Source organism: Oryx dammah, unplaced genomic scaffold, assembly GCF_014754425.2.
Source record: "Oryx dammah isolate SB20612 unplaced genomic scaffold, SCBI_Odam_1.1 HiC_scaffold_6, whole genome shotgun sequence".
Classification (NCBI taxonomy): Eukaryota; Metazoa; Chordata; class Mammalia; order Artiodactyla; family Bovidae; genus Oryx; species Oryx dammah.
This window is the reverse complement of record NW_024070190.1, coordinates 613,242-639,990: the sequence shown is the minus strand read 5'-3', so window position 1 is coordinate 639,990 and position 26,749 is coordinate 613,242. Positions and strand designations below refer to the sequence as shown.

Here is a 26,749-nt window from a genome sequence, read left to right as displayed (position 1 = left end):
CACAGATGCTAGATAAGAGTCAGGGCAGATATATAACGTATGAAATTCATCTTTCACTACACTGATTCCTAGGACCACTATTAAAGTAATCCCCAAGAGGGTTCAATGGCCATAAGTACAGGACACTGTCAAAACTTTAATGCCATTAGTGCTTATCCTCAAATACATTTGGACAGGACGGCAGGCTGCCTGAAAAGAAGGGTTAGTGGTGAGACATGCCAGGGGCTGTCTTCTACTCAGGGGCCTGTGGAGACTAGCTATCATGAGGCCTGCAAAATGGATCTTCATGGTGGAAAATGAGTCGAGGTTGGCTCTGCAGGACAGATACCTCCAATCAAGGGGCGGAGACACATTCAACTGAGCTGTTCCTCATTCCTCGGCCACTTCCTACTGAGATTCAGACCATTTTCTCCTCTGAGTCCAGTGGCTCTTTCTGAAATGCATCCTGCTCCCCAACTCTGCATATTAGTGGCTGGCTATGATACGTTGGTAGTATCTAACTTATGTTTTTTATTTAAATAGAGAAAACAAGGATCATGTTGAATAACCTGCAAGAGCCAGAGAGAGATCCAGAGCATGAATGGGTAGTCCGATTTTAAAGATAAATTTAAGGAGATAAACCCTGAAGCTAAATGACCGTTCCTTCCTGCTCCTCCATTTTTATGGCATCAGAAGAAAGGAGGCTTCAAGGATAAGCAAGAGGGGACCATGCACAGAAGGAAATTTGACAAACTTTGCTGACAACTTGATGACATCATTATGAAAGCTGCCCCACCCCACCCCAGCCAGGTTACTCCAGTCACCAAGGTCTGGAATGGCTGCCCCGAGCAAGCTGGTTTTCCAAGCAGAGCTGCTGCTGAGTGGTCAGCCCCAGTGTCTATTCTTCCGGGCCCTGGGCAGACAGTCCTTAGAGAAAAGACTGCTTTTACCACCATGCTTGTTTCCTTTCTCCCCGTGGCACTGGCCCCGTGTTTTTTCACAGGAAGCCACACAAACATAAAAATCACTCAAACTGTCAGCATAAACAAGCTCTCTCTTGCAGAGGTAGAACTGACTTCCCCTCTCTGGACAGAGTGATGGGAATCCATTATTCTTTAGCCTTAAGGACTAGAGTCCTGCCAAACTTTCCCTGAGTGTGTCTCCCCAAAGCCCTCACTGAGGGAGACAGTCTGTGTGGAACAAATCTGACTGTTTCAACTAACCAGTCAGTCCAGCAACACAGGAGGTCACTAGTGAACATCACCATGCAAACCAGCTGCTGGAGAGGATGGCCAGGTCAGTTCAGATTTCCAAGCATACGCAGATCAGTATTGGCCTTGAAAAGAGAGGCCGTAAGTTCAGATAACTGGCTTCAAAATTACACGCTATATTTAATTTGGAAAATTATGGACTCTCTGAACCTTAGATTCTTAATATGCAAAATGAGGATTATTTTTAATTATCTTATGTAAATATCCCTGGCACAGAGTCAGGCATACTAAACGTTATTTAAGTCATCAAACTACTTGATTTGAAGTTACCATCAAGGCTGTAAATTACTAAAAGAGGAATACCACGGTGCTATTAAATCATAAGTTTAATAAATAATGAGAAACTATGTCAATATGAATATGCAAAATGAAGAAAGGATTCATAATTATGTAGACTGCTACCTTTTTTTAAGGGGCAAGTTAAGAATGTATATTGATCCTTTCTTGTATATGCCTTATATAGAAACTCAAAAGGACACAAAAAACATTACTAACAACAGCTCCACCTGCTCGGGTGGGAGACCTCAGAACTGGAGCTGGCAGATGGGGAGGAGTCTTTTTTAATGTGTAGCTTTTTCTGTTCTTTCAACTATGTGAGAAAGTATCACCTACTCAGAAAATTAAATTTTTTTGAAAGGATAAGTAGACAGAAGAACTTGATGGGATATTCCTTTTGGTGCCTCTTACCTGTATGTCTTCCCTCGCTCCAACACACAACTCACTAACCCATGATTAAATTTATTTCATCTTTATAATGATTATGTTTTTTAAAAATCCGCCTTTCTCTTCAAAGATGCTGCAGTTGATGAAGGGGCACCGGTAGTAATGGTCATTACTCACCCACTTGGTAATCTGTGCTGTACACCTGACCCCACCTACAGTTCTTGGAAGGGAAAATAAAAAGGGGAGAGGTGCCAGTTCCAATTCAGCATTTCAGAGGAAGACATGATCAGCACCACAGTCAGAACTGAGGGATGATTCACTCATTTCCAGGGCTCGGTGCACACCCTGTGACCGGAAGTGACTGTCTCCAAAAATCACCCAGAGATGGTGGAGGGAGAAAATCACTCAGTGGCAGGGTCTGAACTGACAAGGCCATGCTGTGGGGTCTCCTGCATTTATCAGCGTTAGGATGAGCTCTGACTAAACACCAACGGCAAGAATGTCAGGAAGAGTCATAATAAAGGCATCTCTGGAAAAGAAAGAACTCACTCGAAAGCTTTAATATTTAATGCATTTTAAGCAGTAAAGCAAAGACCTCAGATGAAAATCATCTGTCATTTTGAGTTTAAAGAAATGAGACCTAATGAGATCACCTCAAATGCTAATCAGTTCCCTGAGGAGCCAAGAATAATACTATCTTAGAAATTTTCAGTCCCCCCTTTGCTTCTTCTGTGGCTTCTAGACTCCCCACTTAGGAACCATCCACAGCTGCCCGGCCACGTCAGCTTGGCTGTGTGAAGTTCTCCCGGAACAACTCTGCAGCTGTAGGTCCTGAGACGCCCACATTCCACAGCAGGTGATCTCTGTTTAAAGAACCTAACTTTAGCCTACTGCAGCGATACGAGGCTTCTCTGAAGGGACTTCTGACACTAGGAGTTTCCCTGGTGGCTCAGATAGTAAAGAATGCAATGCAGGAGAACCAGGTTCAATCCCTGGGCTGGGAAGATCCCCTGGAGAAAAAGATGGCTACCCATTTCAATATTCTGGAGAATTCCATGGACAGAGAAGCCTGACGGGCTACAGTCTATGGGGTCACAAAGAGTCAAACACAACTAAGCAGCTTTCACTTTTCACTTTCTGACACTAAACAGTTCAACAGATGGCTGATTCATGTCAACGTATGGCAAAAAGCCTTCACAATATTGTAAAGTAATTATCTTCCAATTAAAATCAGTAAAATAAAATAATAGAAACAAAGTGCCATTTAAAAAAGATGACTTCTAGAGAACTCAGAGTTTTTCTGACCTTCAGACTTTCATTTACATGTTTTTATTTGACTTAAATGCCTCAGGAGGGTGACGAACCATCCCAGTTTTCCCAGGACTGAGGCTTTTGGTGGGCCATGGAATTTTCAGTGCTAAAGTTAGGAAAGTCTAGGGAAACCTGGGATGGTAGGTCACCCTACTCGTGAAAGATCTTAAAATGAGTATGTCCAAAATAGACCTCCTGAGCATCCCCTCCCGCCCTCAGTGTGCGCCCATCTAGTTTTTCCCCGTCAGTAAATGGACCCATCTCCTTTCCTTCACTCCCTACCACCCAGTGATTCAGCACATCCTTTTGATTCTACAACCTAAGTAGACTTTGAATGTGTCTGCTTCTTTTCATCTCCACAGTGAACATCCTAGTCCAAGCCGCCCATTTTACCTTCCCATTTCCGCTCTTTTTCCTATGATTTATTCTGCATAGAGCAATCAGGAAGATCTTTTACGTGTAAATCACATCATGCCACTTTCACACATGGAACCATTCAACAGCTTCCTGAAACTTTCGGTGGCCTGGGAGTGCCTGTGTTGTGGGCCCTGACCTGTCCTTTCTGACTTCATCTCATGCCGCCCTGGGCACTAGCACTCAGACCTGAGAATCCCAACCACCGACGAGCTCTTCCTTCAAAGGCCACCATACTTGCAGTTCCATCTACCTAGAATGCTCTTTGCTGCTCTCTTGGCCTGCTGATTCTTTTGCATTAAATGTCACAGGACTTCCTCACTGCTCTATATAATACAGACACCATTCTTATTATTTTCTATCATGTCATCTATTTCTTTGCACAGTACTTATCAAAATCTTTAATGGTTTTATCTATTGAGTTATTTCTTATATCCCAACTCCCAGAAAAACATGAGCGCCATGAAGGCAGTAACCCACATCACTTTACTATCTTGTTAATCTTTTTATCCAGCACATATCACAGTTTATAACACTGATAGGCACTCAGATCTTTTTGCAAATGAATGACTGCCCACCAGTTACCAGGCATCGTCTTTTATTGTCAAAATAACTATGTTAATAGGTATTATCTGTATTTTTATTGATGAGGAAGTTGAATAGAGAATTAGATGAGAATTAGTTCACTTTTCAAGCATACATAACTAGAAAGTGGCTTATTCACGGACGGAGTCCTGCTGTAAGCGTTATACGTTGCTTTCACAGATGTGGTCAGAGTAACTATAAAATATAGGAAAGACCATCAAAGCACTAAAGAATGGAAAACCACAGATGTGCCTGAATATGTGAGCATGCCATGTGTCTACACACACACACAGTTATCTACTTACCCAAGGACCGTGACAAAGTCTAGAGGCTTTGTGGGTGGGAGGAGGGGATACGCTGGCTGAGTGAAGATCACTCATCACGACACACTGGTTATTTTTAAGTTGAATGCTATTTCTTAATGACAGAGGTATCCAGGGGCCCATTTCTACTTGTATATCATATTCACCAAGAAGGGGAAACAGGAAGCCTTTTGGGATTTGGCACATGTTGCCATCTTAAGATCTAGATTAGATAATGTAAGTACAAGAGAACAAGCGAAGCCAGCATTCTCCTCAAGAGGACTTCATTTCAAAGTCTAATATGCTAGTCTGTTCATTCATAAATCCATTCACTCTGCAAACACTTACTCAATACCTACTATGTACAGACACTAAGGATGGTAGGTAATAAACAGCCTAAGCTTTACTCAAGAAGTTGTCAAGTACTGTGAGAGACAGAAATTGGCACACACAATAGTTAAGAGCTACGTTAGGGTATTACTTAGTTGTTAAGTCGTGTCTGACACTTTTGTGACCCCATGGACTGTAGCCTGTCCATGGGATTTCCCAGGCAAGAATACTGGAGTGGGTTGCCATTTCCTCCTTCAGGGGATCTTCCTGACCAAGGATTGAACCCATGTGTCCCATATTGGCAGGTAGATTCTTTACCACTGAGCCACCAGGGAGGCCCTATGTTATGGTAGCTATAGCTTATTCAAGAAATGAAAGACAACCCCGCTACTCAGAGTTCAGACAGAAAGGACTACTAGGAAGGTTCCGTGGCATTAGTAAAATGTGAGCATAGATATGCAGGAGAGGAGGGACTAACCAGGTAAATACTAATTGGTTTCATCATCTTGTTTTGTAAAATATAATACATCTTTTCTTTGAGCTCATATATCCAAATGTGTAACTGACAACTGTATCTGGGTATCTCACCAAGATTTCAAAACTAAGATGTCTAAGCTGAAGTCTTTAGATATGTTACCTAGCACTCCTCAAGAAACCCTACCTCTCTATTCTTATGATATGAAATATTAAACCATATTCATATGGCATTTACTCTCTGTGTCCAAATTTATAAGGACAACATTCAAACCAGAGTATGGCTCATTCAAGTAACCCTAACTTGACTACACCTATAAAGACCCATGGGCTCCCCAGGTGGCTCAGTGGTAGAGAACTCACTTGCCACTGAAAGAGACTCAGGAGACTTGAGTTCAATCCCCAGGTTGGGAAGATCCCCTGGAGGAAGAAATGGCCACCCACTCCAGTATTCTTGCCAGGAAAATGCCATGGACAGAGGAGCCTGGTGGGCTACAGTCCATGGGGGTGTGCACACACACACACACACAGTAAGATGAGGCTATAAGCCTAGTCTTGGGTTCATTCGCTAACTTATCAGGGGAAAGCAAGGGAGAACGAGATATGATATACGCTAGCATCGTTCCCATTTGTCTCTCATCAACACGCAGCACTACATAACCTTCAGAATGGCAACACCCAGAACCATGCGGTAATACCGTAGGCCATAGCTAACAGCCCACCAGGAACTCATCTGACTGAAATCTCAGAGCCAGTCTCACAAAGATGTTTATGTGATACAAACTGGCCAAAACCTCGGTCTTACTGGCACCATGTGGAGTGCTGGGGCCCAGTGAAGGCTGGTGAGGTACCTCAGGATCCTCCCGGGAAGGAAGCTGCTCTCTCGTCTCCTTCAGGCAGCTCAGCACAGCATCCGGAGTCTCCTCTCCTGAGGAGCTCGGCTCAGGGCCCACGGCCTCCGGCTTCCCATTCTCTCTGGGGACTGTGGGTTGCTCACAGGGCGGGATCCTAGGTGGGCCTTTGGGAGCACTCCCTCGCTCTTCCGACAGCTTCAGCTTTAGTTCTAAGAGAAATGTGATGAGTTACCATGAGAATGCAGACTCATTGGTCTAAGAAGAGCAGAGAGCCTTTCAGGAATTTCTCCCCTGATGCCGAGTGGAAATGAACAGAGCTGACCATGGCTTTCCACAGGGCAAGGGCAGCCTTAATAACCAAGGCCAGCAGCACACACCCCCCATGAGGTGTGACAATAGAGGGCTCTTGGGGCAAGGATCACATAGAAGTGGAAGGATCATGTATGGTTTAGATTTCAGAGGAAGCAGACCACAGGTACTTGGCCCCAAAGTTTACCTGTTATCTGCCACAGCACCTGAAATACTATGCTCAAAGACTCCTTTCCTCAGGTTTTGAAAGATGTGCAGTCATGAAGAGCCCCCTGTGGAAACGCAAGGTCTACTGGAAGACATTACAGAAGGCAGTCATCTGAGGATATACAGGAGGAGCAGGGCACAGGAGGTAGAGTGCCAGCCCCAACCTGACAGATCTCACAATTTTGTCTAATGCCAATATTTAAAATCCAGAAATCACCATTATTGCAATGTGGCTTTATATAAACCTACATAATTCAAAACAAAAGGGCCACCTGGGACTTATTAGGAAACTCCATTTCAGAATATGCTTAGGGGACTGGTCTTTTGAATGAGGTGCCATTTATATTGATTTCTCAATTACACTGCACATTTCCTTTGTTTGATGTTTGTTTTTTAGTTAGGCTCTGGCATGGTGTTTAAACACTGCATATTTTATAAACATGCTACATCACTACAGTTTAATACCACTGAATTAATTTAGTATTCCTTTCCAGTTCTTTATCATCACCCTTCTAGAAATCTGGAAACGCTCCTATGTCTCTAGGTATTGAAATAAGAATGTATGAGGAGGAAGAAAATAAATTTTTATTGGTAAATAACTATAGTCCCTTAAAATGGATTTGACAGTTAATTAATACTCAGACCACCATCTCCAGAGAGACAAAGAAAGGAGGAGACTGGATTAGGAGGCAAGAAAACCGAGTTTTACTCTGAACTCACCACCTTCCAGCCATGTCACTATCCCTTCTCTCTGGACACAAATATCCTCCTCTGTGCAGTTTGGGTATGTGGAATCAATGACTGCTCAGGCCTCTTTCTAACATCCAACAACCCAATAACCCAAGGAGGTGAATACTCCACACGCTGAAATGTTCCTGGCACTGAAGTAAATCATTCTGCCTGGGAGGCTGGATTTCCTCAGTCCCTTTCTATGCAGATGTATTCAGTGGGATCAAACAATGAAGGGGACCCAGGACTCTTTAAAAACACAGGGCCTCCAAGCTCCGCAGGAGACAAGGTTAAAGAGGGCCCAGGTAGAAAGAGAATCCAAAACTGCTTGGAGCACATTATCACAATTTTAACTGCTTCCTTCCTTAAGAAGGAGACTCCCTTGCTAGCATTTACCTTTGAGCTGTTTACGACCTTTAGCCAAGTCATTCATCCATTTCAGGACTTCAGGATTAGATGTCTTGTCACCATGGGAAGGCTGCATGGGAGGGGAAGATGGGGGTGGACGGACGGGAAGGGAGGGAGGGAGAGGATAAAAAAAAAAACGTTAAGCAGCTAAGGCACACAAAGATAGTTCAGGAACATATACAAAGCTGGGAAGGAACTTCAGGCAAGCTGTCTCCAGCAGATGAAGTTGCGTCTGAGAAGCAGAGCAAACATTCCTGACTTCCTTCACTCTTTCATCCTTGCCATGGACCTTGTTTCTAAACATGCCTAGTCACCCAGCATTTTTACATAGTCCTCACCATGCCAGTGCCCCATAAAGTCTACCTCTCAATCACCTTGTGGGCTACCCACACCTGACACCCCGTGGCCAGGCCATTCTTTGTGTCAATGTAGGGGGCTATACTGACACAAACCAGCACTTCCTCCCTTGCCTCTGTTCATGGTTTATGACCACACCTGTCTAGGGAATACTACAAACTGGAAGCTTTAGCTCCTACCAGTCACAAGCTGCAAGCTGAAGAAAGGAGACCCCAGGATCTCTAAAACATTATAAGTCTGAGAAGTCAGTATGTATGGAAGAATCCTCATCCTCAGATTTCAACTCCTCACTGTTTATAGACTCGCTATCCAGTTGGAGTAGCATTAAAGAATAACCATATGAGTGTGGACTTGGGCAAATTATTTAGCCTCCCCATGCCCCAAGTTCATCTATCAAATCAGGATTTAATAGCATCTTTCTCATAAGGTTTCTATTAGGGATAAATCAGTGAATATGCATGAAACATGATGAGTCTGAAACGTGAAACATGATGAATACACATGAAAAAGTTCCAGGCACACGCTAAACACTATATATGTGTTCAGTTCAGTTACTCAGTCGTGTCCGACTCTTTGTGACCCCGTGAATCGCAGCACGCCAGGCCTCCCTGTCCATCACCAACTCCCAGAGTCCACTCAAACTCATGTCCATTGAGTCGGTGATGCTATCCAGCCATCTCATCCTCTGTCATCCCCTTCTCCTCCTGCCCCCAATCCCTCCCAGCATCAGAGTCTTTTCCAATGAGTCAACTCTTTGCATGAGGTGGCCAAAGTCCTGGACTTTCAGCTTTAGCATCATTCCTTGCAAAGAACACCCAGGCCTGATCTCCTTTACAATGGACTGGTTGGATCTCCTTGCAGTCCAAGGGACTCTCAAGAGTCTTCTCTGACACCACAGTTCAAAAGCATCAATTCTCTGGCACTCAGCTTTCTTCACAGTCCAACTCTCATATCCATACATGACCACAGGAAAAACCATAGCCTTGACTAGACAGACCTTTGTTGGCAAAGTAATGTCTCTGCCTTTGAATATGCTATCTAGGTTGGTCATAACTTTTCTTCCAAGGAGTAAGTGTCTTTTAATTTCATGGCTGCAGTCACCATGTGCCATGATTTATCTTTTGGAGCCCCAAAAAAATAAAGTCTGACACTGTTTCCATTGTTTCCCCATCTATTTGCCATGAAGAGATGGGACCAGATGCCATGATCTTCGTTTTCTGAATGTTGGCTTTTTCACTCTCCTCTTTCACTTTCATCAAGAGGCTTTTGAGTTCCTCTTCACTTTCCGCCACAAGGGTGGTGTCATCTGCATATCTGAGGTTATTGATATTTCTCTTGGCAATCTTGATTCCAGCTTGTGCTTGTTCCAGCCCAGAGTTTCTCATGATGTACTCTGCATAGAAGTTAAATAAGCAGGGTGACAATATACAGCCTTGACGTACTCCTTTTCCTATTTGGAACCAGTCTGTTGTTCCATGTCCAGTTCTAACTGTTGCTTCCAGACAGGTTTCTCAAGGTGTGTTAGCTAGAATTTAAAATAGTATTATTGCTATCATTACTGGCAGAGGTGACAGTAGCAGTGGTGGTGTTACTATCAGATCTTTAAAGGAACAGTAAGTCTTACCAACACACACACATATAGGATAGTATGTCCTCACTAGTAACTAATCACACTTGGATGTGGCAATAAGAATATAGCTTTAATTTTAGGAGAATATGACTCTGTTCATACAAATCATTCACCTTGATTTCTGGATTTCTTTTCAGAGTAGAAAAGTGAATTTTCTATAGACAAGAGAAACTAGGAGAGAGGAACAGCAGACATACCCACTCTGGCAACTTAAACACAGGCTCAAGAAAATTAGTGGTTACTTTGAACTGGGGATATAGTAGTAATACAACGAGCTATACAGGCATGCTCAAGAAGACATCATAAACACTGTCATAATAGCCAGAAATGTGTGCAATGTTAGTGACAAGACTGGCGGCTCTGCTGTGATTAAGACTCTATTAAATCCACGCAACATCAGCAAGTTGTTGGTGAGACAGAGAGACATGGGGAGAAGACTGTTCATCTCAAGTCTAAAGAAAGAAACAGTGCTCGTGTTAGAGGATCATCAAATGTACACGGGATTAGATGTTTTAAATGTGAAACACAAAACATGGGTCTCTCACTTCTATAGAGATGCAAAATCCATACAGTTTAAAATCAAGATGCAAAATAACACTGAGGGAAGATTCCCCTCCCCCCGCCTTCATGGAAGCCCAGTGATTTTTTTTTTTTCCCCTACAGGAGCCCAGAAGCAAGACTCTGGTTTCCAGGAGGGAAGCCCTGATTTCAGCACCACGGACAGCGACACAGGGACACACCTCCAAAGGCTGCTCCTGGTCCTACCCACCGTCTGCTAGAATGACCCCCTGATACAATGTTGAGTACTCTGGCTGTGGGTAACACTCTGGTTATGTGGACAGTCAATATTTTACACTTGGTTTCTCAAAATCCTCACAGAACTATCTACATGGATCTGAAAACACATCCTGTTCTCTGGAACACACCTTTTTCACTGGATATGCTCCATACAGTTAGTGCGCTCTTTTTGAAACACCGTTAAAAACAAAAATCTAAGACCCTAAGCCAAGGACCACCAAAGAGGTAAACTTACACTACTGCAAAGAAGACTTAGTAGAAATTTAAGGCTGAATTTTCTGACAAAATATTTGAAAGCCTGAAATCATTCCCTGAAATGAATTTTGTATTTCCCTACTCCTGGGAGAGCTTTCAAAAAAGGGCCATATACCACAGACTCATTGTAGATGTTACTCAGTGTGATTTAAATGGGGCTCCTGAGTCCCATAACTGAGGGTGCAGCTGGGCCAGACTTGTGACTTGCCAAAGACGCTAGTGGTAGAGAACCCACCTGTTTACACAGGAGAGCTAAGAGGTGCGGGTTCAGTCCCTGGAAGGGCCTGGTAACTCACTCCAGTATTCTTGTCTGGATGATCCCATGGACAGAGAAGCCTCGCAGGCTACAGTCCAGAGCATCACAAAGAATCGGACACGACTGAAGCGACTTAGCACACACACACACAAAGACAATTCAAAAGACATCTTACAGAGATTTACAGATCGGCAACAAAAGGACCCATGTTACTGTCTTAGCTGTGATTGATTCTTTGCTGTGTGAACTCAGAGAAGTTACTTCCCTTCTCTGAGCCTCAGTTTCTTCAGTGGTCAAACAAGAGAGGACTCACAAATCCTTTCTAACTCTAACATTCTCTAATTCTACTGAAAGTGGACATCTGGCCGAAACAGGTTTTTTTCTAGGTCCATGAGTCTAACAATAGTTAACTGTAAAATGTAAAAGTGTAAGAAATAAACACAGCTCTGGACAGGAAGTGAAATAGTTATATCCAACAGAGCAGGAAGGATGTACATTGTATCAGGGCATCAGACTAGCATGGAGGGCCAGCAGGAACTTGGATTCAAAAATTAGCAGCAGGTGCTATTAATTCCACAGTCAGGCTGCCAGGAAGGAAAGCCATACACACAGCTACCAATTCAAGTCCAGTGACATATCAAACCTCTAACCACAGCCTGGCATCCAGACAGGAAGGGTGAGGGGAAGCCCTGTTTCCTGGATACATCAAAGACTGAAGGTTCTGATTACATCAAAGACTTTCACACACACAGAGGAGTCGTGACCATGAAGACTTCACTGCTCCCAAATCCACCAATCTGCATGTTTAAATGTGTGGGCAAGTGTCTGGCTTGGCCCTAAAGTCTCTCCAGACAAAGGCAGGAGGTGCCAGGAGAAATTCTTTTCTACAATAGCCAACTGCCAGGTGACCTGTTATATATACAGACTCTCCACAATCTAGAGTCTGTAGCTGCAGGCAGAAAAATCTAGTGAAAAATTAAAACCTATAATTTTCCTTTATTCTTCAACAAGGCAGAGGTGCCATGGGATAGCCTGTTTGGGCATCACTCTAACAGATGAAAAAGTTAGTAATATCTAGGACCACTTACTTCCCTGGTGCTAAAACTGTAAGAAGCAATACATACAGGCTCCCTCATTTAATACAAACCTAAGAAGTCACTATTAATATCAACTCCACTGTTCAGATGGATAGAATGGGACTCAGGAACATAAAGTAACAAGACCCAGGTCACAGAGTTCATAAGTGGCTGTGCTTGGATTCAAATCCAGATCAGTCTGATTCAAGAACCGCCAGGTAAGAACTATTAACAGGCCCCCGGGGATGGAGGCCTTAGCTGCTTCTCTACAGTTTCCAGTACGAGGGCACTGCAGATCCAGCAACAGTGCAGCAGCAGACAAGGAAAATCAGCTCCTCTGAGGCTATCGGAAGTTTCCAAACTGCGGACACTTTTAAGAATTTTACTCCACTCCTCCATTGTAATCCGACTCATCTTTAACCACCCCAAGCCTGAGGTGCTAGAACATAACTACCTTAAAAAGGTTGTAAGTCCTTTCTGGGCCTCCTGTTCCTTATCTGTGAAATAAAGCCTGTACTTACAATGTGCACAGCACCCTCTTACTACACGAAAGACCATAAGCAGCTGTGGCTGCCTGACCTCAAGGAAGAGAAGAGTCTTCAGCACCCTGACTGAAGCGGTCTTGAAAGCTAATCTGATTTTTCTTTTCCATCCATTCTGCAAAGCTAAAAATTACTCCTTACAACCCCTCTTTCAGTACACTTGCAGCCACTGCGGGAAACACAGGACAGGAAGAATAGGAAAAAGAGATACTACTCTCAGCTCCCTCCCGAGAACTCACCCACACCTCAGAAACCAGCAGATTGCCTCTGGACCAACTGCTCAGTGAGCCTTTCAATATTTTAAGATGTATGAGACCTTACCCCTATTCTCTTTTATTCTAATAACAAGCTGTTCTGGGCCCTTTGCCAAAAACCCAGTATCTTTGTGCAATTCTACATGGATATGATTTTTCTCTATGCCATGATCACTATTACAGACAATAAATAAAACTAGCATTGGGACATCAGGACACTTAGCTCTGACTTTATCGCTTCTTATGTAAGAAAAGTTCATAGTTGCAACACTGTCACACCAGCATAAAGGCTGGTGTCTCTCTAAGAGAAAGGATGAAATCAGGGTTTGTCCTTAAGAGTGGCCTGAACAGATGTCACTTGATAGGTGCTCATCCATCAACCAGAAAGTACTTTATTGTCAAAGAAAACTCTCCCTCATTCTGTTCCACAATTAGAGATTCCATCCATTGTGCCCTTAATAGGTTCTTGGGTTGTGCTGTGCTTAGTCGCTCAGTCATGTCCAGCTCTTTATGACCCCATGGACTGTAGCTCACCAGGTTCCTCTATCCATGGGATTCTCCAGGCAAGAATACTGGAACGGGTTGCCATGCCCTTCTCCATAGGATTTTCCCAACCCACAGATTGGACGCAGGTCTCCCACATGGCAGGAGGATTCTTTACCATCTGAGCCACCAAGTATGCCTAAGAATACTGGAGTGGGTAGCCCATCCCTTCTCCAGGGGATCTTCCTGACCCAGAAATCAAACCAGGGTCTCCTGCATTGCAGGCAGATTCTTTTCCAGTTGAGCTACCAGGGAAGCCCTAATAGGTTCTTATCAAAATGCAAATGACTCCATGTTGGATCTGCTTTCTTACCCCAAATGCAAATGAGAAAAAGTTAAAGAACAAATAAGACCATAATTCAAAATCTTTCCAATTTTGAGTCCTAGGAATACTAGTGATAGTAAGGTTCCTCAGGAAAAAAACAAAAAAGAGAAATCAATAATTAAATCAGTTTGGAAATAAGAGTTGCAATTTGTTGCTAGGAATCATCTTAGCAGACATCAATTGACAGACCCAGGAGGGACTCCACTTATGATGGGCCCTGGGTTGGCCGAGGGGAACTGAGCTGTCCCCAGGCACAGAGGTGTACTCAGAAAGGAAGGACAGAAAAGCCCATATACCCATAACACAATCCACTCATTTCAAATCACAGGGGCCTTACCCGGTACTTCTTTTCTTGTTCAAATTTTTCTTCAAATTTCCTAATTTTCCGCTTGAGGCTCTGGATGTGCTTGGTGAGCTGGGTAATGGTCTGGGGCTCCTTGCCATCCCCACAGCTGCACCGGGAAGAACTGCGGAGCCTGGAATGATCCAGGGAGGGAGAGAGTCATTAAAAACATTATCGCATATGAAACAGATAACTAATACGGTCCTGCTGTACAGCATAGGGAATACTACTTAATAGTCTGTAATGGCCTATATGGAAAAATAATCTTAAAAAAAGAGTGGATACACGTATATGTATAACTGATTCACTTTACTGTACATCTGAAACTAACACAACATTGTAAATCAACTATACTCCAAGAAAATGTTTTTAAAAAGATATAACTTATAAGCAAAAGAATTATGGCTGGTTCACCTTGTTAAACAGCAGAAATTAATACAGTATTGCAAAGCAACATTCTTCCAATTAAAAAACAAATTCAAAGAACAAAACAATGGTCTTCCAGTAAACACTGCTGCTTGTCTACAAACCCAGCTTTCTGGATTATCAGAGAAGTTCAGAGGCCAGTTCATCATTTGATGAGCCTCCTATGGTAGTATCTGCTGGGTACTGGAGACCCCTGATTCACAGAACTCCATTATAGGCAAATGTTACCAAGGGCTTTTGTCTACAAAGGTCAGAATATTAGTCTAGGAAATGCATTTCGTAAATCTTGGAGGATGCCAATTTCAGACTAATGAGTCAGCGTTATCCTCAATAAATGGCACGCATGTGTGCCTGTGATCAGTCCTTTGCAGCCCCAAGGACTGTACCCCATTCAAGCTCCTCTGTCCATGGGATTTTCCAGGCAAGAATACTGGAGTGGGTTGTCATTTCCTTTTCCAGGGGATCTTCCTGATTCAGGGATTGAACTTACATCTCCTGCATTGGCAGGTGGATTCTTTACATCTGAGTCATCAGGGATTGAGCCCAGACTAACAATATTTTCAAAAAGGATTCAGATGAGTAGTTTTCTTGATATAATAGAGCCTTTGTGAATCTGATAAAAGAAATGGATTGCCTCTCTAGAAAACATGTTTCTTTTCTCATCTAACATACTTTAAAATAGTAATAATTCACTAACTCCCTCAAGTCCATCAGTAGACAGTCCTTGGAACAAGGTCTGGATAAATTCATGAGTGACAGCAGGAGGTACTAAGGAGAATGTAGGAATTCCCAGCACATATATCTAGTCAAGGGAAGACTCATTTTAGCTATGGATCAAAACTACTAATGGAACTTAAAAAAAAAAAAAAAGAACACATAGTTTCACTTTTTTTTGGGGGGGGGAGCTATTGTAAGCTACCACTTTTCAAGAATCTAAGAAGAAATTGAGGTGAACAATCTGCCAAGCATTGCCACAATCCATCCATTGAGGCCACTCCTGGACACAGAAATAATACTTTAGTGAGCTCACCAAGAATGGCATTTCTGGTATTTGCATGTGTACATTTCTTAGGATTCTGGTCATTTCATAAGAAACATTCAAACACGTGAGCCATAGGGCAGACTGTGTCTTGAGACCGTTTCCTTCTGAGACAAGAAAGCTTCAAACGGCATTCTTAGCTAGAAAGTACACTGATTTTTTGCCATGTATGGTTCAGGGCCTGCAGCTGCTTTTGGTAGGCATGTTTGCTCTATTTTGGACACACACTTCACTGTAGTTTATAAATGGAGTATTTAAAGACCGTAGGAAGTGAAGATAAGAACAAGATGTTTTTACATCATAAACTGCTGAGTGCTGGGTGGAGAAGGGGCTGACTCGGGGTCCAAGTTGAATCTCTGGCTTTGGCTGAAGATGGCGCATCGTGGTGACAGTAGCGGGTTGTCGCCGTCGGTGATGTGATAGAGCAGCCTGCTGGTCTCAACAGACTGCACGTCTTCTGGTGCGCTGTCTGCTTCACTCTGCCCATCTCTGTGCACGGGCGCAGGGGCTGAGGAAATAAGATGAATCATCGCATCCCAGAAGTGACTGTCATGTTCCTAAACAAAGATCATCAACATTCACTATAACGTCTCGCCTTTTTGTCATTTCTTCCTTCTGGGGATGTGAAGGCCTTTCAAAATACTGTCGTGTTTGTGTCTCACAGAACCTGGACAGAAAACATTACAAGGCCAACACACACACCAAAAACGGAAACGCAGCTTATTTCGGTCCAAATTACAGCATCAGCATAGCCCCAGACTACAAAAATTCTCTCTTTATTTCATATTATTTACATATGTCAGAGAGTATATTATAAAATGTTAGAGTGAAAAAGAAAAAACAATTACGTGGAACTGGAGCAAAAGATGAGGGAGAAGAGATGTAACAATTGCCAGTGAAAGAAGGCAGAGGAGCCGGTGGGGAGGAAGAGAAAAGAGAAAACGAACCAAGAAGAGGGGGCTGCAGAGTCCCCAGACAGAAAATTACTCAGCACTCCTTAAACATGATGGAGAACTCTGCTTATGTATGTGAACTGATGTTCAGAACATGCTAAATGAGAAAACCACACATTTTGGCACAAGATGGTACACATTTCTATGTACAAATAAACACATTAAATGATCAAAGAAGCTACATAGCATGGTGGGATTAGAAATGATTCTAGTTCTTCTCTAAAATTTGACATACCATTTTATTTGGGACAAAAACCAAGAACAAAACCCAATCTAAACCCTCTCCTGGGTGAGGCAATCTCTCTGCCTGAATTCTGTGATCATTCCCCTTTTAAATAAGCTCTTTAGCTCCCCCACCAGGGTCAGTCCAGAGAGGGAGGGCACCCCCGTGCTACCCAGGTGAGGGGAGGGGGATGGGGAACAGGAGGATGCCAGTCAGGGTGGCCGAGTTAAGAGTCTTGCATCCTACGGTGCTGTACAGAGCTACTCAAAAAGATGTCAGAGCCTTCTCAGTTTTGCCCAGAAAACAGGTTAGAACAACCTGAGGCTTTCTCCTATTCTGACTTTCCTAAAGAAAGAGGAAAAACACAGCCTTTCTGGGTGAATCAGCGAATCTGAAAATACTGAAAATTCACTTTTCCAAAACAAACGTTTATCACAATCTAGTACTGGACGAATCTTAGCCAGCTTTAGAATGAATGACTCTTGTTCTCTAGAGCTTGAAATGCAATTTGCTTTGTGCAACAAAGGTTGGGTTAGGTGCTTGTCTGTTTGCAGGCAGCTTCTGCCCTGTTTGGCTTCAGGCTGGGAGGGTGGACAATGCCTCCTCTCGGGCCTCTGGGGCTTGCTGACAGCACTTCTGTCAGTACCTGAGGCTGGTCAGAAATGGATAGGGTGAGGGCTGGGGAAAAGCTGGAGTCGGATGAATGCCAAAGCCAGGCCCACAGGCAGTGTGACTAATACAGCTCACCACAGGCGACACCCTTGCTAAGAGTAATTTAGCCAGAAAACACTGCCATTTGGAGGGAGCCCTAAGGAGTAACATCAATGACAGCATATACTACAATGACCTTCAACATCCACCAAGGAGTGTCTGAGTGCCTCACCAAATCTTCTTCTTAAACCATTAGACTCCAAGAAGAAATTCATTTTATTCATGGTACTTATTTCTGGGTATTATCATTTGGTATTAACGATGAGGAAGAGAAAGATCTTTATCAAGCACCTGGGACCAGCATATTTTTTGCTGAAATGGAAAGGATCTTTGGCCTTCAACTCAGCTGTGGGGCCAGGATAAAAACTAAGAGGCCAGGAGCCTCTCGGCAGTGCTTTATAATGAACGGGGGCACTTGAGGTCCTAGGCATATGACTAATGTGGGGGTGAACAAAGAGCTCAGCCTCTGAAACTCACAGAGGCCTAAGACGTGACTTCAGAGAACCACAGGCCACTGCGAAGGGCTTGTTTTGAGCTGTGCTGCAATTGTAACTGTAACTTTCCATGTAAGTGGGATCTGTTTTTTGTGGCATTTTTTGTGCCATTAACATCACAACCTCTCTTCCCTGCAGATCACCACTGAAGGAGGTGGTGGGCCCGGAAGACCCCAACGTGACCAGCTGAAAAGCGATAGTCAGAAACTGGTGATCGGGTAGCACCTGAGCTCTCTGTCTAAGCATCTAAGCTGAGAAGTGGCTTAACTGAACCGGTGGGCACAAGCCTATTGGAGACAGGGTCATTGAGCTCCTCGCTCAGAAGAAGCCAGGGTAGCCTTAGTGCCAACCAGCATTGCTGCCATCCTGGGAACACAGCCCAGGCCTCCACTTGCAGACCCGGCTCCCCAACAGGGAGAAGCTTGCGGCAATATTAAACTTGAGTGGCTTCTGATGGGACCCCAGGAATGCGCTTTCCAAAGGATGGGGCAGCTCGCCAAGGTCCATGCTGTGATGCAATACGGTTCAGAGGGAGGGTCTGGGAACCAGGATGTGGGGTGCTCATACTTTCTTCTGGGGCTCCAGTGTGTTCCCTGATTTCTCGCCACATCCTTGTTTAGATCATCTGACGGGGCTGTGACAGAAAAGTCAGAGGAGATCCTGTGTACGACATCACACCTATAGTTAACAACAGTGTACCACTGACACTTAAAATGCACAGAATCTCACATTATGTGCATTAGCGCGATAACTTTTTGTCCTTGTGTGTTCTAAAATTTCTGTAATGAATACATGTTAATTGTATAGGAAGTAAAAACCAATAAAAGTTAATATAAAAATTTGGAGAAAAAAGGATACCTGAGAAGGGAAGCAAGAAACAACCCCCACAGACAGAACAAGAGAGAAAAATGATTGTGAGTTTGAATCCCAGGTCCTCCACCTGTTCAGAGGCACTTCAGAAAAAAGTGAACATTTTGAAACCTCAGTTTCTTCATCTGTAAAATGGGGAGAATAATGATGGGTGCCTCTCAAGACTAAGTGAGGATGAAATGAAAAAAAACTGTACCCCCTACACAATTTTTGCCATATCCACATAAACCTATTTTTAATATATATGTATGTATGTATGTGTGATATATGTCTATGTTATACATATAATCTTAATTTCTTTTTTTACTGAAATATAGTTGATTGACAAGGTTATGTTAGTTTCAGGTGTATAGCAGTGATTCAATTATTTTTCACATTCTTTCCCATACAGTTTATTATGAAATACTGAGTACAGTTCCCTGTGCTATACAGTAGGTCCTTGATGTTTATCTATTTTATATATAGTATTATGTATATGTTACTCCTAAATTCCTAATTTATCCCTCTCCCTCATTATATATAAGATTATATATTATATATAATCTTAATTACAATCTATAAATTTTTTTAAATTTCAGCTTCATCTTAGGCAATGAGGGCCAAGAAATCATGAATTTGATGTGCTAGTTACATTTCTTCAACTAATACACATTAAAATAAATTCCTATTAAAACACTGTTCACCCATGCATCCTTTGTATAGCATATTTAGCAAAACATTGACATGAAGCAAAGAAACTGCTAAATACAGTAACCCTGATAACCATCATTTTTTAACAATTATCAAAATAAGGACTTTGAATATGATCCTCTCTTCCTGAGCACCAGCTCCACAAAAAGTCCTTACAGGGTTAATGTGGGAAATGAGAGCCAGCACACCCTTGACATATTGTACCTCCTGCCACTTCTTACATGTAAATAAGAATAACAATCATAGCTAATAGTTATGCAGTGACTCACTATGTCCTCAAACTTCCAGTTAGAGTTTCTGCAAGGATTTAATCTTCAAAATAACCACACGAGGCTGGCAGTAATGTGATCTTCATTTTACATTCAGGAGGGAAGGTGGTATGACTCCAGTTGGGGTCAGGGGGTCTGACCAATGCCTGAGGCAGAAGACTCCACGTCTCTGACCCTGCAGGCCAGAGAGAATTCCTGGCAGCCTGCTCACTAAGCAGTAGGGGCCACAACGGAGACAAGTCATTATCATCGGGTGTGAAGACCAGAGCCCATTTCTGAGCTGCAACCTCAGGCAGGAACAGATGCTATTTACAGCTGTTACATGAATCAGATTTTTAAAATATATTTTTCCAATGTGAATTCTTAAGTGATTCAAATGTAAATCAACTATACTTCAATAAAAATTTTAATTATAAAGTAAATAAATAAAGTGATTTAAGATTTAAATAAATCTCTGTACCCACTTGAGATGGACTGCTGAGATCTGAGTCACAAATTAGACCTAGACTTGTGGATTTGTTAATTTGTGCTTCTGGGTTTGCCCATCCTAGTGGGCCCATATGTAGCACTGAGATACATCGCAAAATGCCAAACATCAGCCTTCAATGGTATTAAAAACTAAATAAGGCAGAAACATGTACACGATTCTAATGAGGCTCAAGCATCAGAGTTCTTGGCAGCCTCGTCGCGAAAAGGGCCACCAAAACACAACCAAGAAACAAACTCAAAGCATCTGATGGATACATAATGGATTCAGTTACAGAATGTATTGAATTTAAATGGCTAAATACACTGAGAGCTTGAAGTCATCCCAAGAACTAAGCCTAGGGAAACAGATGAGCTTGTCTATTCAGAGACCACTGGGAGAGAAACAGTATTTCTAAGGTGAGAATGGTTGGGTAAAAGTAAGGACAGATGAAGACACATTCTGGGTGAATGAAGCTGATAAGCTACCAAATGGCACAAGGTTGGCACTCCTAGCGGGATTTTATGTGCCAGCTTCTGTAGACAGTCACCGGAAACATCAGGGAGCTACAGGGGTGAGGAATTTGTCATGGTAAAAGCAAGGCTGGGCTCCATGGCAAGCACCCTGCAGATCTCAAGGGGCAGTTCGCTATCAAGGCTAAAAACATTGACTACAGTTTCAGAAACACCTAGATCAAGTCGATTCTTTGGCAGATGTATGACTTGGGATACATTATTCATTCTCAATCTCAGCTTCCCCATCTTTTTCAAGTGAAAATGACATCAGTATCTACCTCACAAACTGTTAGAAGGATTTTTAAAAACATAAGGAACCTCAAGTGCTTTATACAGTGCCTAGGGAAGGGGGCATAATAACTCATCAATGACACAAAACTCATAAATGACAGCTGTTGTTGGAATTTACAACGGTATCTTCGACCTAGTCAGGAAACTGAAGAGGGGAGCCAGAGAGGAAATGAGTTTGGTTCTGGATTCTCTGAGTTAGGAGGCACTTTTGATCATCCAGGGGGAGGTGCCCAGCAGGCCCTATACATGCACAGGGAGGAGCTCAGGAGACGTATTCTAACTGGGTCTGACCTCAGTATGCACTTCACCATTTACACCATGCTTCTGGAGTAGGGGGCAGGGTAATGGGCATCATTTTTATTTTGAAGGAGCCAATTACTGACTTCAGTTCCAATGAACCACCAGTAGATTTGGGCACTGCATCAGGTGAGCAATGAGAAATTCCAAAATCCTTCCTGAAAACCAGAAAATTACATTGATCAGGAAGCCTCAGCTCAGATCTACACTTATTCCTTGCCTCTGCATTTTTGGTTGCAACTTCCTAAATTTCCATCAGTTAAAGCTGAAAAGAAGCATGTTCATTGCAACACTGTTTGTAATAGCCAGGAGATGAAAGCAACCTAAAGATCCATCGGCAGAGGAATGGATAGGAAGGTGTAGTACATACATACAATGGAATATTACTCAGCCATAAAAAGATTGAAGCAATGCCATTTGCAGCAATATGGATAGACCTAGAGATTGTCACACTCTCAGAAAGACATATCATACAATAGTTATCATATGATATTGCTTATATAAATCTAAAAGACTGATACAAATGAATTTATTTATAAAACAAAACAGTCTCACAGATGTAGAAAACAAAACTAAGGGGGAAAAGAGGGGGAGGGATAAATTGTGAGATTGGGATGAACACATATATATTACTATATATAAAATGTGCTTAGTCACTTCAATCACGTCTGACTCTTTGTGACCCTATGGACTGTAGTCTGCCAGGCTCCTTTGTCCATGGGATTCTCCAGGCAAGAATACTGGAGTGGGTTGCCATGTCCTCCTCCAGGGGATCTTTCTGACCCAGGGATTGAACCCAGGTCTCTCGTGTCTCCTGTGCGGGCACTTTACCACTAGCCCATAGCTACCTGGGAAGCCCAGAGATAACTAATGAGAACCTACTGTATAGCACAGAGAACTCTACACAATACTCTGTAATGACCTATATGGGAAAAGAATCTAAGAAAGAGTGGATATATGTTTATGTATAACTGACTCACTTTGCTTACAACAGAAACTAACATGACATTGTAAATCAAATATACACCAATAAAAATTAATTTTAAAAGTTTTCCATCAGTAAACAGTAACCCACGTTTTAGGTTTTTTAGTAGTTCTTAAGATAAATTTAATACTATCTCTCCTGTTCCCTAGAGAATTATGGAAAGACAATTCTGGAATATTGTTTTCTTGAGGGACTGCTATTATATCTCACATATGCAATACTTTTTGCCAAGTACACATAACGCTGAAGCACGTAAATCTTCAGGATATACTGTCACCAATTATTTTAGAAATCCTATAGCTTACATGCACCCTGATAAGACACTTTTATAATTCTTTTTAAGTATTTTCACCGTCTAAATGGTAAAACATGAGGACTAAATGACCTCCAGTTTAAAAAAGGTAGTATCAACAAAGGCCCAAGCAAAGGAAAATCACACTGTCATTCTGCTAATATGTTGTTTACGGTATCATTTTGGGAGGCAAAAACAGTTTGAACTCACCCAAATTTTCGGTATTAGACTAATATTCAACAAATTTAAATGTCTAGATGAATCTCAATAAATATCTTAAATATGCTTTCATTGCACATGGTAACTGGCTTAGCAAAGGAAAGTACCCCAACTAGACTGAATGGAGACACAGGAAGACAAAGCGGTAAGGTAGTACCTGAGAAAAAGGAGCAGCCAGAAAGTCGTGGAGGAAGAAAAAGAAGAAAACCAAAGACACTATCTCTGGAAAAGGAAGGACAACCACGCTAGAATTCTCGTCTGGGAAATCCCATGGACAGAGGAGCCTGTGGGCTATCGTCCATCCACAGGGTTGCAAAGACGCGGACACAACCTAGCACACACAGCACATAGACACCATGCTGCTGGGGCGGGTGAGAAGGCAGGCAAGGCAGCGTGACGAGGGTGAGTGTTCTGCAGTGGAAGTAAACTTCTAACCTGAGGCCGCCTGAGGCCTTTGGATGTTAGTGACTTCTGCCCGAACTCAGAACTGTGCTGCGGGCTAGAGTAGCAGGACCCACCCGAGGACAAGGTCAGACTGCCGGATTTCTGTCATGTTGAGAATTCCATACTTTGTGTTGTTCTGGAGAACCCCTGGGGCAGGGATCATTCATAGTTTTGGAAGCAGCTTCTATACAGCTGCTGCTGCTGCTGCTAAGTCGCTTCAGTCGTGTCCGACTCTGTGTGACCCCATAGACGGCAGCCCACCAGGCTCCCCCGTCCCTGGGATTCTCCAGGCAAGAACACTGGATTGGGTTGCCATTGCCTTCTCCAATGCATGAAAATGAAAAGTGAAAGTGAAGTCACTCAGTTGTGTCCGACTCTTCGCAACCCCATGGACTGCAGCCTACCAGGCTCCTCCATCCATGGATTTTCCAGGCAAGAGTACTGGAGTGGGGTGCCATTGCCTTCTTCTATACAGCACCAAACCAAATACACAATTTGGGGAGAAAAGAAGAAATGACCTTCTAGACAAGTCTAACCAAGGGACTTGATGAATGTTTTCACTTTCTTCTCATTATTCAAGATTTAACTTCGTCACCTATATGCATACTGTCAAAGAACCACTGAGGAATAATCAAGGGAAATGGCTGATGGACAGGGTCTAATCTCTGAAAACATCTTTTCTCTTCCACGTGTCACAAAGTGGAGCCAAGTGCTCAGCTAAGCTGTGGGGGGCAGAGGAGTGGGGAGGACAAAGAGCAAGGAACACCTGTGAGTGTCCAAGATTCAGAAGCATCCTCCTGGTACATGGAGAAAGCTGGGTGCTGGAATGCTGATCATTTCTCAGCCTAAACAGCTTTCTGCATGCTCTAGCTGATTCCTGCACAACTGAACATCTCAATGGGACAGCTGATAAAAATCTGTGGTTAAGGTAGCAAGACCCATTTTCAAAAGAAGGTTTTAATTAATGAGCCAATGTGCTTTGAAAAGCAAAAGGAAAGTATATACAAGGCAAACAGGAAGACTACAGAAAGGAATTCCAGCCTTCAAAGCAGACTGTATCTTCATATGCTCGTTCAATGTCAGTTATGAAAAATTAAGTCAAAAGAGTTGTGCCTGCAGTTCCTCCACAGAGACACAGAAAAGTATGATTCTAGGGAACTGGAAGAGACAGAGGAGGTTGTCCACCTCGGGCTTGGGGGTTGTTCAGAGCACTGTCAGACACTGAGCATCTAGGCAAACTGTCTGATCTCTTCCAGACTATTCTTCATAAGCATGAAAGAATGAATGAGCAGGAAGGAGGCTTTTAAAACGACTGTAACATATGAGAAATGATGTGCAGGGGAAAGGGGACACATGACAACTCTCTGTACTGTACGCTCAGTTTTCTATAAACCTAAAACCTCTTAAAACAAAAATCTATTACTTGAAAACCTAACACATGTATAAGTGCACAGATTAAAAGTCTAGGCTCTGCAGTCAGAGTCCTAAGCTTGGTCTGAGATGCCACTTGTTCACAGCTATTATGTCCTTGGCCAGATGAGCCTCTTCAAAACTCAGATTCTCTATAAACAGTATAGTGAGGATAAATGGGACAATAATATAATCCACCACAGTTCTTGGCCTGACTTTAAAATTGAACTTAAAAAATTTTTAAATAATTACCTGATGGTTCAGGCTGCGGGATTTTTATTTATAAGGCAGTTATAGAAATGGCTATCAGATAATTATATTGTCATCTATGAGTTTTGAAATCATTTTAAAAAATGCTTTATTTGGAAAACAAGGATTATTGTGAAGCTCCCTGTTTCAGAGACTATGAAGATGGTGATAAAAGCAACAGAGAAAATTTATTAACAGTAAAGATCTTTTCTAGCCAAGTTATGTCATAGGTGTAGCATAGGATAGATTTTATGGTAATGAATGTAGTTTCAACTTGAATAAGAGGTAATTATCAACCATCAGCTCTTGATTCCCTTAAGCAAAAGGTATTTATGACAGATTAATGCTGTCATAAATACCTTTTGCTTAAGGGAACTAGTACAATGTCAATCAAATACAGGACTCAGAGAGAGGACCTAGGGAATAAACAGTGCTAAATGTCATTTCCACACTTTGCAAGTCATCAGCAATTATAATAAAGTAGACATTTAAAGACAAATGCAAGCATTATCAACTGGAGAAAAGGCAATATAAGCTCTGAATGGCCAGCTTTTTAAATAATGATCACTGACATTTATTAAGCATTTACCCCGGGTGATATGCTAAAAACCTGATATGTATTATGCTATGCCATCCTCACAACAATCCTAAGAGGTAGATACTATCCTTTTTCCCTTTTCAAAGAAAAGAAAACTGAGGCACAGAGGTCAAATAACCTGTCCAAGATTACCCAACAAGCATATCAAGTTCTACAAAGAGCTATGTTTCTGAGCAAGACAGAACCAATGAATATAATTCATTTGGGCTTTCAAGAAGTCTACGGCATGGTGTTCATACCAAACGTTATTTAAAAACAAAACCAAATGATGATTGGGCTAAATCTTTTGTAATGGATTAAAAAATTTCACTTACTAATAGGCCCCAAAGAACAGGGTTGAATTAGTATCTTTATGAGAGACATGTCAGTACTAATCCTTGATAATGGATCCTGGATTAATCTTTCTTCATATTTCACAAACAACATAGAAGCAAAAATAGAGTTGTGAGTCTGAGTTTGCAGATGATGTTAGTATTTTTCAAAGAGTAAAATGCAAAGCAACCACAGAAGAAGCTCACAAACCAGGAGGAAGGTCAATAAGGGCAGATGACACTCAGTGTGGGCCGGTGAAGAAAACTAACCCATCTACACTTAACGGATAATCAGCAGTAAACTATTAGTTTGATAGAAAATGGGGTTTTTGGAGCTTTTATAGACTATAAGATATGACAAAAAGGTCAAGAAAACAATATACATTTCTAGGAAGAGTACGGAAAGCAATCCAACAACCATAATTATTTTTTGAATAGTTGATGAAACTCTCCCACTGCCCATGTTTTTAGGTATTAATTCTTTTTTTATTTAGGTCATCATAGTTTCATAGGTAGTTGTGAGAAATTGTAGACGTATCCCTTGTACACTTTGCCCAGTTTCCCCCGAAAGTATCATTGGGCAAAAGGATAGTACCTGTGCCTATATGTACAAATAAAATTCTACTGTTTCATTTAATCTGGAAAACACTATGTGGGTCAGGTAAATACACATGAGAAAGGCAAGGGGGTCCAGAGATGGTTAAGATCAGAGGAGCTGAAATGACTACAGGAACAGAGGGCCCGCAGTGGTTAATCAACTACCAATCTAGATGTTTTTATTC

At 42.3% G+C, this 26,749-nt stretch overlaps 1 protein-coding gene across 5 annotated transcripts in view; it reads right to left on the bottom strand.

The window, feature by feature from the left end:
• Window positions 1–26,749, bottom strand: part of LOC120865378 (protein FAM13C-like) — a 135,870-nt gene that overhangs the window by 9,209 nt on the left and 99,912 nt on the right. For all 5 annotated transcript variants that reach the window (XM_040242636.1, XM_040242637.1, XM_040242635.1 and 2 more), the window contains 4 exons: window positions 15,978–16,188; window positions 14,210–14,348; window positions 7,825–7,906; window positions 6,181–6,392 (listed from right to left, as the gene is read on the bottom strand). In XM_040242636.1, the coding sequence (XP_040098570.1) occupies window positions 6,181–6,392; window positions 7,825–7,906; window positions 14,210–14,348; window positions 15,978–16,188 (644 nt within the window). The remainder of the gene's footprint in view (window positions 1–6,180; window positions 6,393–7,824; window positions 7,907–14,209; window positions 14,349–15,977; window positions 16,189–26,749) is intronic.